At 39.3% G+C, this 15,619-nt stretch overlaps 1 protein-coding gene across 1 annotated transcript; it reads right to left on the bottom strand.

Annotated features, from left to right (window-relative positions):
* Positions 1 to 1,421: 1,421 nt before the first annotated feature.
* On the bottom strand, positions 1,422 to 13,631 carry si:dkey-206f10.1 (adenylate cyclase type 8). The gene is made up of 21 exons (XM_041976046.1): positions 13,548 to 13,631; positions 12,020 to 12,231; positions 11,072 to 11,806; positions 9,643 to 9,792; positions 9,303 to 9,433; positions 8,549 to 8,660; positions 8,337 to 8,464; positions 8,003 to 8,161; positions 7,589 to 7,823; positions 7,286 to 7,456; positions 7,080 to 7,180; positions 6,692 to 6,893; positions 5,679 to 5,771; positions 5,437 to 5,597; positions 5,206 to 5,287; positions 4,851 to 5,009; positions 4,560 to 4,706; positions 4,342 to 4,434; positions 3,930 to 4,044; positions 3,610 to 3,812; positions 1,422 to 2,653 (listed from the first exon to the last, which is right to left on the bottom strand). The coding sequence occupies exons 2-21, from the start codon at positions 12,194 to 12,196 to the stop codon at positions 2,438 to 2,440; spliced, it is 3,570 nt and encodes a 1,189-aa protein (XP_041831980.1). The 5' UTR covers positions 12,197 to 12,231; positions 13,548 to 13,631; the 3' UTR covers positions 1,422 to 2,437.
* Positions 13,632 to 15,619: the final 1,988 nt, after the last annotated feature.

Below are 15,619 nucleotides of genomic sequence, written 5' to 3'. Positions count from 1 at the left end.
CTAATTTGGGTTGTTTTATTTTGTTTTTTGAGTACAAACTGCAATGCATGTCTGGTCATCTTACATCTTTACACACCTGTTTTTATTTGTGACATTTTAGCTGTTCCCATCATGGTGGCCGGGCCTTTGTCCATGGGGCCCGGTCGGGCTCAGCCAAAAAGGGTGACATGCCGTGGGCTCACCACCTGCAGAAGGGGCCATAGGGGTCAGGTGCAGTGTGAACTGGGCGGCTGCCAGAGGTGGGGGACTGCATCTCTCAGCTGGCCTGGGAACGCCTCGGGATCCCTCTGGATGAGCTGTTGAATGTGGCCGGGGAGAGGGAAGTCTGGGTTTCCCTGCTTAGGCAGCTACCCCCACGACCCGACTCCGGATAAGCGGCAGAAAATGGATGGATGGATGGATGGATGGATGGATGGATGGATGGATAGATGGATGGACATTTTAGCTGTCGTAATTATGTGGCCAATTTTGTGGTGGCTTTACATCCCCGTCACATGTCCACTTTAACTTTGGTTTTATTGTGGTTCTCTTTATGGCCATTTTTATAACTCTTCATTAGACTTCTGTTTTCATATTGACAATTTACTATAATAGCTTGAAATTAATTTGGGTTGTTTTATTTATTGTTGTTTCATTATATGATCTTTTTGTGGTGAATTGTATTAATGTGTTTATTTTTTTAATCAAATTTGACTAGTTTTTCATTCTATTTATTATTATTATTATTATTATTATTATAGACATATTGAGCTATTTTGCCATGTTATCTTACTGTTGCTATATTTTACATCTGTTCCCAAAATAGCCAAAATATGCTCTGGGGCCACCTGTCTCCTGGATACTCAGCATGTCTGTCCAGTAATCTATCCATCTTGTTTTTTTAAACTTTTTTTTTTGTATTTGCTTCTGAAAACGTGTAAAAAGAAGAAAATAAGAGAAAAAAATCGCAAAATACAAAGATTAAAAAAAAAAAAAAAATACTAAGTGAATCATCTTGCAGAATAGAGGATCAGTGAACGGACCTTGCCTGGAATACGTCACAAAATACCCGCGCGAACAACAGACAAAAATAATGGAGTGAAGAGAAATCGTCCTCCCCGTGAAATCAGTTTATTGTAAAATTAAACAGAAAGCAATTTTTTACACAGGTTTAGTTTTTCTTTTTAGTCCAGTCATCTCAGGTGTAAACCACACCCAATTTTTGTGCTCCTTCTTAAAATATTATTGTTGCTCTGTTAAAGTTGGTATGTTGGCCATGTTGCTGAAGGAAAAAACAGTTATACGGTCACTGAAGTGAAACTACATAAAATTCGAAGACTGCTTTGGCAGAACAAGGAACTTTGAGTTTTATTACCATGCATGGGGCCTGGGCTAAGATGATTTTATTTCTTTTTTTATAAGATCATCACATTAATCAAATCATCATCACTCATATGATCATATCATATGCTTCATGGCTTTTATTGGTAGAAATCATACATTGTCAACTTTTTTGTATAAAAAAAATATAAAAAGGTATAACAATAGACAGTTACTATAAAATGTACTGCACAATTTTCCTTTTTGCTGACACAAACATCCAGAATAACACATTTTGTTAAAGTGTGACCTGATTATGAACACCCTAAATGTCATAAAAATTTGAGGAACATTACAGACACAGATGAAGACCTTCCACTCTGTTAACTCACACTTATTTTGATCATGTACACAGAAACAGCATAATTGAACAACTGACATACACAACTGCAGAGTCCTATCTAGAACTTTGCTGTCTTTTCTTGAAGTTACCACCTCTGGGGTTGTAAAATGATAACACCACATTGCATCAAGCCTTTAATATGAGCTACTATTAGATCAAATGAAAATAAACAACATTCTTTGTTGTTTGGTTCAAGAAGGGGAGTGGCATTAGAGCTGATGACAAATATTGTATTAGTTAAACTTATCCAACGCTGGGAAGTATTTATAATATGAAACCAGGCATCAATCAGTTAATAAATAAAGAATATTGAACTGTAAACACTAAAATGATGCAAGACAACGTAGGAAAAACACTAGTCAGTGCTGCATAGGCCATGGTCTTGGTCTTGGAGGTATTCTGTGTTTTGGCTCAGAGGTCTGACGTCCTGCTGGAGTATCATCCCAGCTAACAAGAAGACCGGTTGGCTTTTTTTTTCTTAACAGTACAAAATGGCATTTAGAAAATGAAAATTGAAACCTGAAGGATTATCCTTTGAAGGTAAAATTCAAAACACACGACTCTAAACCTTTGCTCCATGACTTCAGAAATCTGATGGAGGATTTCTTCAGTACGCTGCCAGACATATTTAATTTCTCTGAGATAACCAGAACAAGTGCTTTGGTAGGACTAGGTCCAAGCTGTAAACCTGTAGGAACAACTTTCATGAACAGCATCCTCCTTTGTGTTCAGCACTCAGCATGTCAGTTTTCGGGGTGTCATACCAAAACTCCCATTGGTTTCTCTCATCTTCTCTTTGTTTCTGGCCTGGACGAGACCAAACACCACTCCTGCCAGCGTCATACGGCCTCCTGTCCGTCCTCCTGGCCGCAAATCTGATCCCGTGTAGGCCCTTTTGCTGCGCATGGTGCTGATGAAATATGTACGAATCTTCCCCTGGCACTCACTTACCTACAAGACAACAACGGTAATCATTAAGTGGAGTCATTCTTTCTGTGTGACCCTCAAGATGGCATTTAACATATACAGCATTTAAAGCAGCATTTAAATTCCTAATATTTATTTCCTAAATGGGAATGCAACACTGGCTACACAATGAGGAGAGTTATCTTAAGCAAATAAATGGAATCCAGCTTATTCTATTAATCATTTTGTCAAGCACTGTGGAAACATTTACATTTATGTGCTCTGCATATGCATCCATTTGAGTTCAAATATGTTCTCCAAATCACATTTAAATCATTTAGATCTCTTAACATTTTATCACTCTGTCTAATTTTACGATCTATTCTCATCCCAGTCACTGTATACTATTATTGTCACTCTCAACCAGTATAGATGCCAAGTTAATCCAAAAATTAAAAGTGTGTGACATCTTTCCATGTAGGCCCCAACTGGCACCAACACAGGTGAAAACACAGAACTCATTTTTGCTCTGATTTTAAATGAAGAGAAAGAATGTTATGTCTTGATGGCGGCGCTTTGATGCCTTCTTAAGAAAGTGCAAATTGTAAATCAGCTTGAAAGCCATTCAGAGAGCTGTCCCCTGCCAAAGCCAATTCCCTGTTTAACAAATTTAAAGTAAGCAGACCGTATCTGTGCCAAAATCCTTTGCAAAGCAGATTGATCCACCCAATTTGATGCTGAAGTAACAGTTTGGTTTGATAAGTTTAGGGCTTGTTTAGCCAACAACAATCAAAAAGCAGTGATTAGCATCTCTGATTTAACTGTTTTTCTTCTTTGGAGAAGGAAAATACTATATTTATCACCTCTTTTGTAATACTTGCCACAGCACGTTATTGATTTAATGTAATCTAAAAAAAATATATAATGTTAAAGAAGAAACTGAGCCCAAATCCTGCAGCTTTATAACAAACCATTGGCTTAAAGTATTGGGCTCCACTCACCCCCTTGATAAATATTTCTCCACGTAGCTCCAGAACAAAGCCCCAATCTGACAGGATCTTGCGAGTGGCCTCAGGCACCTGGATGCGTCCACTCACACCTGTGGTGTCCATGCGACTGGCCAGGTTCACTGTAGATCCCCAGATATCATATTGCGGTTTGGAGGCACCAATCACCCCCGCGACTACCGGCCCATGTGCAATGCCTGGAAAAGTCCAACATCATACACCCCAGCTATGTATCTGATTGTGGGTCCATGAAATCATGAAAAGCTCTTTACTTGTGTGTGTGTGGGTGTGTGTGTATGAGGTCAGCCACTTACCCACACGTAACTCAAAGTTTTGGGCAGAGTGCCTGTTAATCTCTTTTAAGGTCTCTTGCATTGCCAAGGCAAACAAAACCAGCTCACTCAGGTGATTCCATTCATCCATTGATGCCTGAAAGAGACAAAGATCGTTTGGAGTTTGGCTAAAGCTTTAGGATGCTGAATTGTGTGCTACACAAGGAAACAAACAAGGTCATGAAAAAATGAGGCAGACATATTCAGCCTTATTGCCCAAAAAGCTGGATGGTTTGCAAAACTTGAAATGATCTGCAGATCAATTGATTCTATGCTGAATCAACAAAATGATTACATAGAATGAAACTTGTGGGTTTTTTTTTATTTGTCATAATTCTATAATTTTGAATGTTAACATTTCAAAGAAATATGATAGTACAGAAGGATCTCCCACCTGCTTGTTTGGAGCTAAACCAGATGCTGCCATGTAGCAGCTCCCGATTGTCTTGATCTTCTCCACATAATGGAAGTAAGACTCCTCCAACAGCTTGTTAGAACAAAGAGATCAAATTAAACACCACATCCGTTTGACTTAACTACATCATCTCTGATTTAACAGGTCCTACAGGTAGAATTAGACAAACGTGCTGCAATTTTCAACTCCAGAATCACCTCATCAAAGCCGGCAATGATCTCATTCAGCAGTCGAAGGCAATCCACTCCTTCATGTTTAATCTCTCTCTGCTCAAAGTACTCGTTGAACCCAGCGACAGATGCAAACATAACGCCCACTTCATCATAGGACTGAGAGTACAGCTCCTACAAAGACAAATGTCATACACATTAACCACAAAGAGGCTATTCTTAAAAAGCTCTTTGCATGATTCATAAACAAGCTGATTTATTCAGTGCTGTGCGATGTTGACCTGATACTCAGACTCTGGGTCGAGGTGTTCTCAGTACCTCATCATTTCTACTGCGCTCCAGAAAATGTTGCGCTACATGCATGGGCAGGATGTTGTGTAATAAACACTCATTGTGTTCCCGCAACTCTCTCATGTCTTCTACCTCCTGCTGGGCCTGCAGACGCCACAGGAAGTCCAGTCTGGCTGTAGCCTCCCACTGGAAATCAAATGACAAAGCAAGATGCAACATCACCAGCATAGCATACTCTCCATTACCCATCCTCTCTGTCTAGCTGTCAGCAGTTTTGTTCTCAGTAATGCAGGTTGGAAAAATAAAGCCACAAAGACTGTTTTCAGACACAGTAACTATGGACAACCATAAATCCATATAAAAGAGAAAAGTTCATCAATACCTGCCGTCCATTGTAGAAGACAGCAACAAAGAACATCGCCATGAGAAGGATGGAAATTCCTTTTCTCCTGACATAGTGAGACCTGCAATTACATCAATTTATAAACCTTATAAGATGTATTGTAAATATATGTAAAAACTACAAATTTACAAGAGTAATTTCTTATTAGACAAACATAAATTAACACAAATGAAGTCATTACCAAACTATAGATCTACATTGTACACTGACCTGTGCAGCACATCGTGACGTGCAAGCATGACAAAGGCCAGATGGATGAGGTAGGAGTACACAAACACTACCAACAGCAGCACGCCCAGCTTCAGCAGAGAGTTTAGTCGGAGAAACACCGCACATGTCACCATGGCAACCACGCCACTCAACACAAAGATCTGAGGGGACAAAAAAGCAATCTTCCTCACATTCCTGAACCAACAAGAAATTAAATTAAATTTAATTTTTTCTTTCACAACCTCAGGGTATGTGCAGACAGTGAGGTGATGGGAGCCCGTCTTTATCATGTCCGCTATGTCAGCCTCTCCTGTGTTCGTGAGGACACACCACACCTGCACACAGCGCACACCATGCTAAGATGAAAAGTTGTTAGATACATTTTCTACAAAACAACAACAATGGACAAATAGACAAAAATAATATAACAAAAAAATTAAAATAAAATCCAATCTAAACATTTTATATCCAGTGCATAATTTTTATACATCAAGTATACAAAAACTATTATTTTTCGACCAAATTTCAATAACTAATAATATCCAAAAGGTGGCAGCAAAAAACAAGTTGAAGATGATGCAGAATTGCATCTTTTTGCAAAGATGGCAATATAAACATTACATTAAGGTGAATGTGAGCTTAATATTCACGCTATGTTTGTTCCTGTCACACTTCAGTGGGAATAATTTAGGTTGGCAGAAAAACAGCATCCTATTTTCACCAATCTGTTTACTGGTGGCATCTACTGGCTGATACATAGCATACATGTAGCGTTCAGTGGGCTTTTTAATGTTTAAAGCTGAAAAGAAAAAAAAAAAAACTGAGAGAAATGACAGCCAATTTAAAACAAACAAACAAACAAAAAAATAAAAATACAATAGAGTGACATTTGCAATAAATCTCCATAAAGTAAAGAGTAAACCTGGAGATTCAGTTGAGATTTATTGCCACAAGAAACCAATTCCCCATCCTCACATTTTTAACAAACACACTTAAAAGATGTGATTTTAGCTGGTGACATGCCTCTTCTTTCACTATTGTCTGAGGGGATGAGAAGGGGTGTATAAGTTAGCTTTTTCTGCATTTTCATGTCAAGAGGGAATATGCAAATAACTGCAGTTGGCCAGACTGACACTGACCTAGTTTACAAGGGTCAGTTATACAAGGAAAGAAGAACAGGTGCAAAACTGCAGATGCACCAGAAGAAAAGTTATGGTTTAGTTTTATTCTGTCCTTGTTTTGGTTCCGCTCTCACCATATCAGTGGAGGCCAAGCCGAAGTTGATGATGATGGCTGTGAGGGTGAGGAGGTTGCGGGCACTGTTGTTTTCATGAATCCAGCAGCAGAATTGCTGCAGTGCTGTAGGAGTCCACTTGAACTCTTCAGCAAGGGCGACCAGCAGCAGGAGCATGTAGGCTAGCAGAAAGACTAAAAACTGGAGGATGGCAGGAAACTGCCTGCAGGGGAACAAAAAGAGGAGATAGTAAAGATGGAGAAGAAAGTGTGTAAAATATATGAAATGTTAATCTGTAGTAGAAAAGAATGGGTGTGACACATGGGTGAAGGCATTAACAAATTATGCACCATAGGCTCTTTTGATTGTTTATATATCATATTTACATGTTACTTGTGTGTCTACCCACCTGGGAGCAGGGATGACAGTCTGGGCAGCCATCAGAAAGATAAGAACGATGAAGGAGCAGACCATGTTGGAGTTGAACATTTCATCTCTGAGCTGGGAGAACTGGACCAACCAAAAGAGATGTGGATCTCAGTTAACTTGCAAAAGGATGTTTTGGTTATGTTCATACACTGCTTAACCTTCTGACCTGTAAATATACCTACATACCTTATCTTCAATGTGTGCATCCTTGAACACCAGGGTCAGTGGAGTGATGTGTTCCTTGTACATTCGCTCACTGCTTCGAACTTCAATAGCATGTTTGATGCGTTTGTTAATCTCTCTGGAGGTCGACTGCCATATACTGGGCAGTGAGCCATTAGTAAAGGAGGCCAAGATCTGCAGGTGGAAAATATAAATGATTGATCAGGTCTGTGCAGGTAAATTGCTTCATATATGCATGAGACCTGGAACCTTTCACAGCTTCACATAAAAGGCACCTTCCTCTCCGTTTCACATCCCTGCACTTACACTATTCATGTCAATGACGAGTCCAAAAGGGATCTCTGGGTTCCAGGTCCGACTGCTCTTTTGGACTTTGGCAGGTTCAGCGTAGTCATCTTCATTCCACTCCTCGGGAGGGCAGATGAGAAAGGTGTCTATGTTATGTTTTCGTAGAAACTCATTCCTGTCACGGCCATGCCCATCCTCTGTCTTGTAGGTGCCTTCTAGACAATCTAAAGTGGCCCTCGAGATGTGGATCCGTCTGGATGAAAGAGAAAAACTTTAACCAATAAAGGCTAAAGGATCGAAAAAGTTTTGGCAGTGAGCACAAGTCTAGAGCATCTGATCCTGTGCAGCGGTAGTGGAAAGTCTGCAAAATCTGTGTGGTGCATTTTTGTGGTATAGATCGAACATAACACATCTTCTGTTTCTATTACTCACCCTGGTATGCCCCCAGCTTCCAGCATATTGGCGATGCCCACATCCCAGGACCAGACATCAAACTGCCATTTCTGCAGGCCCAGCACGCCGCAGAGGACAGAGCCAGAGTGGATACCAATCCTCATGTTCATGTCAAAGTTCAGCTGCTTTCGCACCTGTCTGGTGTTCAAAAATTGATCATGTAAAATTTTTTATTACCTCTTCTCTTACTTGAGTGCAATTTTATTTACTCTGTGGCCAAACATACATCAACTCATCCCAGATAAGCACAATATGTGTGTACAACATAATTTTCCTGCTACCCTCCCTTTTTTTATGTCAACTGACCACTAACCGTATAGTGCTGATCATAGCCAGACCCATCTCAACGCAATAACGGGCATGGGCACGTTGTGGCTTCGGCACCCCAGACACACAATAGTAACAGTCTCCTAGTAATTTTATCCGCAAGCAGTGGTGCTCCTGTTATGAGAAATAAGAGTTTAGCAGCATGAAAATTCTGTGAAGATAATCTGTCTTATTCATTAAGAACATACAGGTTCTGACCTCAGCTAGTCGGTCAAAGCGTCCAAAGAGCTCATTCAGGGTACGAACTAATTCCTGAGCTGACATGTTTATTGATAACTGAGTGAAGCCTTTGATATCTGCAAACAGGATGCTAAATGGGAGAAGAGAAAAAAGGTGAAAAAACATGTAATGCATGTGTCGGGTAATCCAAAAGTAAACGTTTTCCAAAGGATGCCATTTGGAAGAGGAGACATTTCACTGAAATAAGCTAAAAACAAGCCTGATCTGTTATGTCTGTGCTTGATACACCATCTTCCACACCCATATCCACTTGGTTGTATCTGCTGCAGCTCCCGGGTAACAAACTCCTACTTCCTGTGTGTGTAAGTGCATCTGATTGCACAAGCTTAGAGAGATGTGTTAATTCAGGGAGTATTTTGTAGATTTTGATTTGAGCTTTTTTAGCCTGTGCTGCCATTCTGCATTCTGTTCATTATTTTCATTAGTGTGTACCCTGTTCTCAATCTTCCCTGAAGCCTTTATGCCACTCTGTTCCTAAACCTCATCTCTTCACTCATTCAGTCCATTTCCATGTACTGCAGCACTGCACACTTTTACTTGTCCAGTAAATGCAACAGCAAGTGCATTTGTCCACATGTGGGTTACAGAGTTTAGTTGCAACATTGTCAGACTTAAAAACCAATCTGTTTTACTTAATATTTGAACATTTAAAAGGGTGTAAGATGATTGAGAAGCCACAAATACACAAATACAAGTGTGTGCATGTGTGTACCTGACATCTTTGTACTGGTGAATATAGATCTTGTGAAACTCATGAGGACTGAGCTCATCTTCCAATGAGCTCATGTCAGCAATCATTTCCAAGGCAACAAAGCGAGGCAGGATTGACAGCACCAGGCGCTCCTGTCGGGCAACATCATAATGAGACATTCAAGTAATCAATAACCTATCTTTCTAAATTTACAACAACAGGAAACTGTTTTTATAATTGAAATGGATAACTATACATGAAGAGATGAACTGATAACCACTTTGAAAATTACAGAAAAAAATCTTTTGTTCGGTGGTGACCTGTTTCTCCAGGTCAGTGGTACAGAACAACATGGCTGTACCTGTCTCTGGTTCTCTTGCTCTAATTTGAGGTGACCCTCAATGCAGCGCCGGGTCTCCAGGAAAACCTGTCGCTGGGCATGGTCCGTCAGATAATGGATGAACAAACCAGCTGTGTTCATACCCAGATACAGCAGGCTTTTGGCAAATACCTGTATCCAAAGAGTTTACACAAAATTGATATAGTTATGTTTTTGACCCACAGCACACAGCTCAGCAAAAGGTCAGTGAAAAAACTATATGTATGGAAAGCATTTGATAATCGCAGGTAGAAAAGAGGTGGATCATTAGCTATTTTTACAGTCTACTTGATTATGCACACCGGTGAAACAATCCCTACAAAGAAGGTAGTTTCAGTCCAGATTGTTCTGTGGTACCTTGATGGTATAATGAACTATAACACTAAACATCTCCTTCCCTACCTTTACAAATCACTGTAAGACTCACCTTCTCTTGAGAAACCCTCATCTACTAACACCTCTAAGACCCTAAATGGTCTACCCTAGACTACTTTGCACTTCTTTATCTGTTCATCTTATCTGTTCTTTGTCTTTTAAATAGATTTAGTACTTAATGATGACGCCATGGTCTCTTGCTGTAGTCTGTCAGCAAAGTGGCTAAATGTAACATAAGGCAAATGCTGTTAGAAAAAACAAAAAATAAATGACACAACAAAACTCCCAATAAACGTAACAGGATAACCAAGATTAGTTGTTCCTAATTTTCCACCATAAATTATAGTGGCAAAGTAAAATAATGGATTCAGAATTCAATATGCAACTCAACACATTCCTCCATTCAAAATAAATTAGAAGACCATTGATACCTAAAACAGGTATGTGTGAATCTGGCCCGAGGGAGTGACCACGCACAACTCCTTGTAAACCAGAAATGTCAAAATGAAGTCTGTGGTGTCAAGCTAAAGAACCAGCATCTAATACAAAAGTTGTAGCTCGCTCCAGTTTCAGGTTTACTTCTGTTCTCTATGGTATTAAATACTCATTCTTCAGTGGGTCATGCTTCTGAGTGTTAAAAAATACATCACATCTATCATCTATCATTTTGCACACCTATTGTCACTTTTTGTTTGAATCACTTTGATTTAGATTGCGTCAGCCTGCTCTGATTGGTCAGTTGTAAGAAATGACAGCAACTCATTCTTAGACCATGCTATCAAGCGGGCCTTATGCAAGTGTGTTTTCGTTGTCATTAAGTAAAGAAAACGTGAACTACAAATGAGGCCTTTCAGGTAGTCCAGGAGATCTGTACTATGTGTTTAAAGAGAATAGGTACTTTTTTGTATTTGGTTAAAATTGTATTAGAAATATAGGATGAGGGAATGCTAACTAATGTGAAGAAGTTTGATCTAGTAAAGAATCATCAGTAGAATAAAAAAGCAATGTTTATATGCATGTTAAGTAATGTTCTCACCTTTTTCAAAAGCATAGGATCGTGGTAGCAGTTTGTTATCTCCACCAGAATGTGCAGGATTGAGGTAAGGGAACCAGCACACATGGCCCACAGCAGAGGCAATGGCAGCAGCGTGTATGTTACAAACAGTGTGAACAAAACATACCACGATGGGTCTTTCTCTAATCCATACACCAGCCCCCCCAAGACCTGTGTGGTCTGTGAGAACCAGCTAGCCAGGCCGGCGTAGTGAAGCCACTGTGGGGACATGTAGTCTTTGCAGGTTAACACCAAAAGACACAACACGATAGCTAACACCATAAAAATATTTGTTAGGCAGCAACGCAGAGTGTCTCCAGCAGTTTCTGGGGCCAGTGCCAGGTACAGAGCCAACACGTGTATTTTGGCCACTGCATCAATCACATTGGTGAAGGCTAGAGAGTTGCGTCTCTGGTGAGATGAATATTGTTGGTACAGTTTCTCCAGCTCACGGGACTTGAAGGTGTGCCTCAGCATTGGTATATAAATACCACGAATTGTATTTCCCCAGTGCACAAAGAAGTCTGCATCACTAGTGAAGTCATGTGCAGAACCTCCAGTGCTGCCGTGTGTGCTGGTGGAACCACGGGCCTGGATTCTGAATGTGGATGAGCGGCGTTTTGTCACCCCACGTGAGGCCTTGTTGCGTATTTGTCTGTTTATCGTGTCTATATAGGTATCAGTCACAAAGATTTTGCTTGCTGGTTCCACACCCACCTGTCAAAAAGGGAAACAAGATTGTAATATCCTAGTTTATGGTGCTAGGAAACACATTTCTCACCTTTATTGAAAATCCTGAACAAAAATCATCAGTGACAGATCAGACATGATCTGTTTCTTACTGAGACACACTACCCTCATAATTTTACTACATTAAAAAAATAATAATAAACTGGATGCAACAAAATAACTGATGGCTTAAATAATCACCTGAGCGCTGAGTTCCTGCTGGTTAATAATGTGTTTCACAGCGTTCTGCCACAGCATCCTTTTCCGCCTGAGCCCAGGGGAAAGGGTGGTACTCAAACAGGGAGGCTCAGGCAGCTCCATGGGGGTCACCTGCCTTGTGTCAGAAAAGGTCACCATGGTGATGACCTTAGCTGACATCACCTGCTGGTCTCAGATCATGAGAAAGCGGCAGGCTGGAACATTAAAGACAGGGTGAGGGTAAACGAATGCTCCAATAATATATGGATTTAAAAAAGTAAACATAACTTTAGCAATCAGAACATAACTAGGAGCATGGTCTCATTCTGCCATTTTGAGAATTTTATTGTCAATATCCTAAATAAATAATAAAAAAAAATGCTACAAATCATATCAGATTAGCCAAAACCCCCTTTGCAGCATTAATTACATCTGATTATGGTAACTGTTAACCAGCCTTGCACATCAGATCAGTGGCATATCCTCCCATTTCTCTGTACAGAACAGCTTCAACCACATTATGTTGGTGGATTTTCTCACTTTATCTAACCTCAATATTTGGTCAAGCCCAGGACTCTGATTTAACCTCTATGGGATAACTTATGCTACATTACCATTATAGTTATTTCTGGGGATTGCATCAGTGATGACAAGCTGTCCTGGACTAGACATAGTGAAACTGATACAACTACCACCTCATTTCACATTTAAGAAGTTCTTATGCTAGAATTCAGCATTTTCTTTCCCTTTTTAGTTAAATGAAAATAGTAAAATGGGTCCAACAAGATATTTCAGACTTGTTCAGATGGATAGCTCCTTTTTGCATCTCATTGTTGTTTAGTGCTTTCCTGATGGACTCATGAACATTAACAGATGTGTGAGAAGTTATCCTGGTCTGTAACTGATAGAGTCTGAACATAAGAGGCCTCTCCTTAATTTCCTTTATTAAAATAATAATAATAATAATAATAATAATAATAATAATACAACTACAACTGAATGTTTCTGAGATGCCTAATTCACGTGGACAGACTTAGTTATGCAGCACACTCCCAAAATACCACCTGGCTTGCTCCACATGTTGACACAGTCTGTGCCAGCAGAAAGGCAGCTTTCAAATGAATTATCTGGTGGCCAGATTTAGCCTTGAGCTGGTTAATGCCCAGAGTTAAACTCTTCCAGGTCCTTCTGGATCCTCATGCTGCTATCCAAGACACTAACAGTTCTCTGTCACAAGTCCATTTCTCACCATAATCATGTATCCGCACTTAATAGACTGAATATGTAAAACACTTTAAACCAAATGCTGCATTTTCAATAAAGTCTGTCAATATGGCAGTTAAAACACACAATCTCTGTGAATTGATATTAGTCTTTCCCTCTGTGGAAGAATAACTTTGTTATTGCTCCATACCAGCACACTAACAATTTAACCTCTCAGGAATATGCCACCTTTTTAATTCAGGTCCCAGAACATTACAGTCTACAACCGTTCAGAGTAAAAAGTGCCGTGCAATAATTCAATACTGACCTGTACAGATTTACATATTGTGTCTTCACTTCTCATGTCCATCTATTGTTATAGAATACAAGCAGCCAGCTTGTCATAATCCACTTCTGTTGATTCCATTGCACAGTGACTGTAGCTGGATATGAAAATAAAGACATAAGCCATAAAAGAAAAAAAAAATTAAACTTGAAGTAATCCCCACTGTGATAAAGTATTCAGTACTGATGTGGAAAGCGAGTTATACGTCCATTAAAGATGTGTGAACTTGTTCCGGCTGGATTGTAGGTCACCACCTGGACTCTTTTGAAATGAAGTCAACAACTGCCACAAAGCAGAGCTGCAGGGGTGAAGAATGCAAAGAGGATTAATTAGTCAGCAGCCACTCTCACTGGGCTGCAAAGCTGAGTTGACTGGCCTTGAGATAACTCAGGAATAAATAAAACACTGTCATGCTTTTAAAACAGGGTGTGTATTAAGACGGAAGTTTGTTAACACTTCTTTTTAATACATCGTTTTTAAATGGACTTTTCCTCCCTTACTGATGTCATCACAGAGGTGCTGCCTTTGGGATCTGTTAGTGCAATTACAGACACAAGGGTGATAAGTTCCTTTCAGGCTGCACACAATTACAAACATTGCCTACGAGGCCTGTATAACCTGTTTGTGTAAAATCAAGGTGAGTGATTCACTTTCCATTTACACAGAACCTTTAAGTGATTCAGCACCAAACAGGAGCAAATAAAGCTATTAATGTGTTTCTGTGCAGTCATAACAAGTTGTCTTAAAATTGGTTCAGTCCACTGTAGTTTTTTTTTTTGCAGTTATTCTATAATAGGCGACCTTCTAAGACCAACCTACAACAGTGAAGTATTAACCATCTTTCATAGTTTTAAATTAAATAGGGTTTGTTGTCATAGTGTGAAGAGAAATTATTCTGTACTAAAAAAGCCAAAACTTTAACAGTAACAGGACTAAGAGTCCTGAAGAATATGTTTTCTGGATGGCTTCTGCATGTCTATGGTCTGCATGGTGGTAAGCTGGTTAAAGTTTTTGAGACTTGCTAATTGTCTCAAACTGAAAGCCCCTAAGGCTGATCTAATGAGTTCCCATCTGTCCCCACCTGACTGTGTGGCTTAAACCTTTCATACTGATTATTGTGTAGCCAAGTGTTACCATAGAGTTTAAGGTGTGCAGTTTTACTATAAATAATACAACATCAGCATAATGCACTGATATTTACCAAGAAATGCAATGCAATGAAGCATTTTTGAAAATGTTTGATGGGATGTCAAGCTTGCTCCACCTGAGGGGGAGTAAGTCTGCTATGGGCAAAACCTTAGAAACTAATTAGTATTAAGGGTGACTTTTTTGGGTTTACAGTAATCAGCTGACTGTCATCTGGACTGAAGCCATACCTGCAACAGAACCGACCTTATGGCCTATGCTTAAAATCTCTCTTATGTGGGAAAACAAGACCTATTTTTGTCTCTTGGTTGTATCAGTAAAGAGCTTTGGTAGCTTGTATGTGAAGTGTTAGAGTGCAGTTGGACAGTGTAAGCTACTGTTGGCGTTTGCACAGAGCTCTTTAAAGTGAAGATTTGTACAGGTCAGTTTAGGACAATGTGGAGACTTTTGTAATGACATTCTACCTTAGTGGCCCATGAGCCCATTTTATATTGTAATATAATAGGCAATATCAGGTGTGTCTTAAAATGAAAACCTCTTAAACCACTTTAGAGCTTTATAACTGAGTACATCCATTGTGTGACTCTGTTGTTTAATTTTCTACAAAGTAAATTAATTTGTAGATGAGTATTTTTTTTCTCTGAAATTTTCTGATAAATCTAGAATAGTTTTGTAGCTGTTTTGGTTAGAGTACCTTTGTTTTTGTTTTGAGTCATTTCAAAATTAGGTTTCAAGATTAAGTATTAAGTCATTTAAGCTATTGTATTTTTTTTTTTTTTTTTGAGAACTGGTAGCTGTTTTTTTAAGATTTGTTTATTTTTATACTTGTGTCATAAACTTTTCCCATTTTGTTGTGATTTGATTTACTGAAAAACAAACAAAAACAAACAAACAAACAAAACAAAAGA

The sequence above is a fragment of the Melanotaenia boesemani genome, chromosome 22 (assembly GCF_017639745.1).
Source record: "Melanotaenia boesemani isolate fMelBoe1 chromosome 22, fMelBoe1.pri, whole genome shotgun sequence".
NCBI classification, from domain to species: domain Eukaryota; kingdom Metazoa; phylum Chordata; class Actinopteri; order Atheriniformes; family Melanotaeniidae; genus Melanotaenia; species Melanotaenia boesemani.
The sequence above is the reverse complement of the archived record's forward strand: the minus strand, read 5'-3'. Positions and strand labels throughout refer to the sequence as shown.

Coding starts and splice junctions, on each gene's coding strand:
- si:dkey-206f10.1 (XM_041976046.1), bottom strand. CDS start 12,196: ATGTCAGCTAAGGTCATCACCATGGTGACCTTTTCTGACACAAGGCAG. Junction 7,457..7,588: donor TCGTCATTGACATGAATAGT/GTAAGTGCAGGG, acceptor TTCCACCTGCAG/ATCTTGGCCTCCTTTACTAA. Junction 5,010..5,205: donor TCTTCTACAATGGACGGCAG/GTATTGATGAAC, acceptor TTTGATTTCCAG/TGGGAGGCTACAGCCAGACT.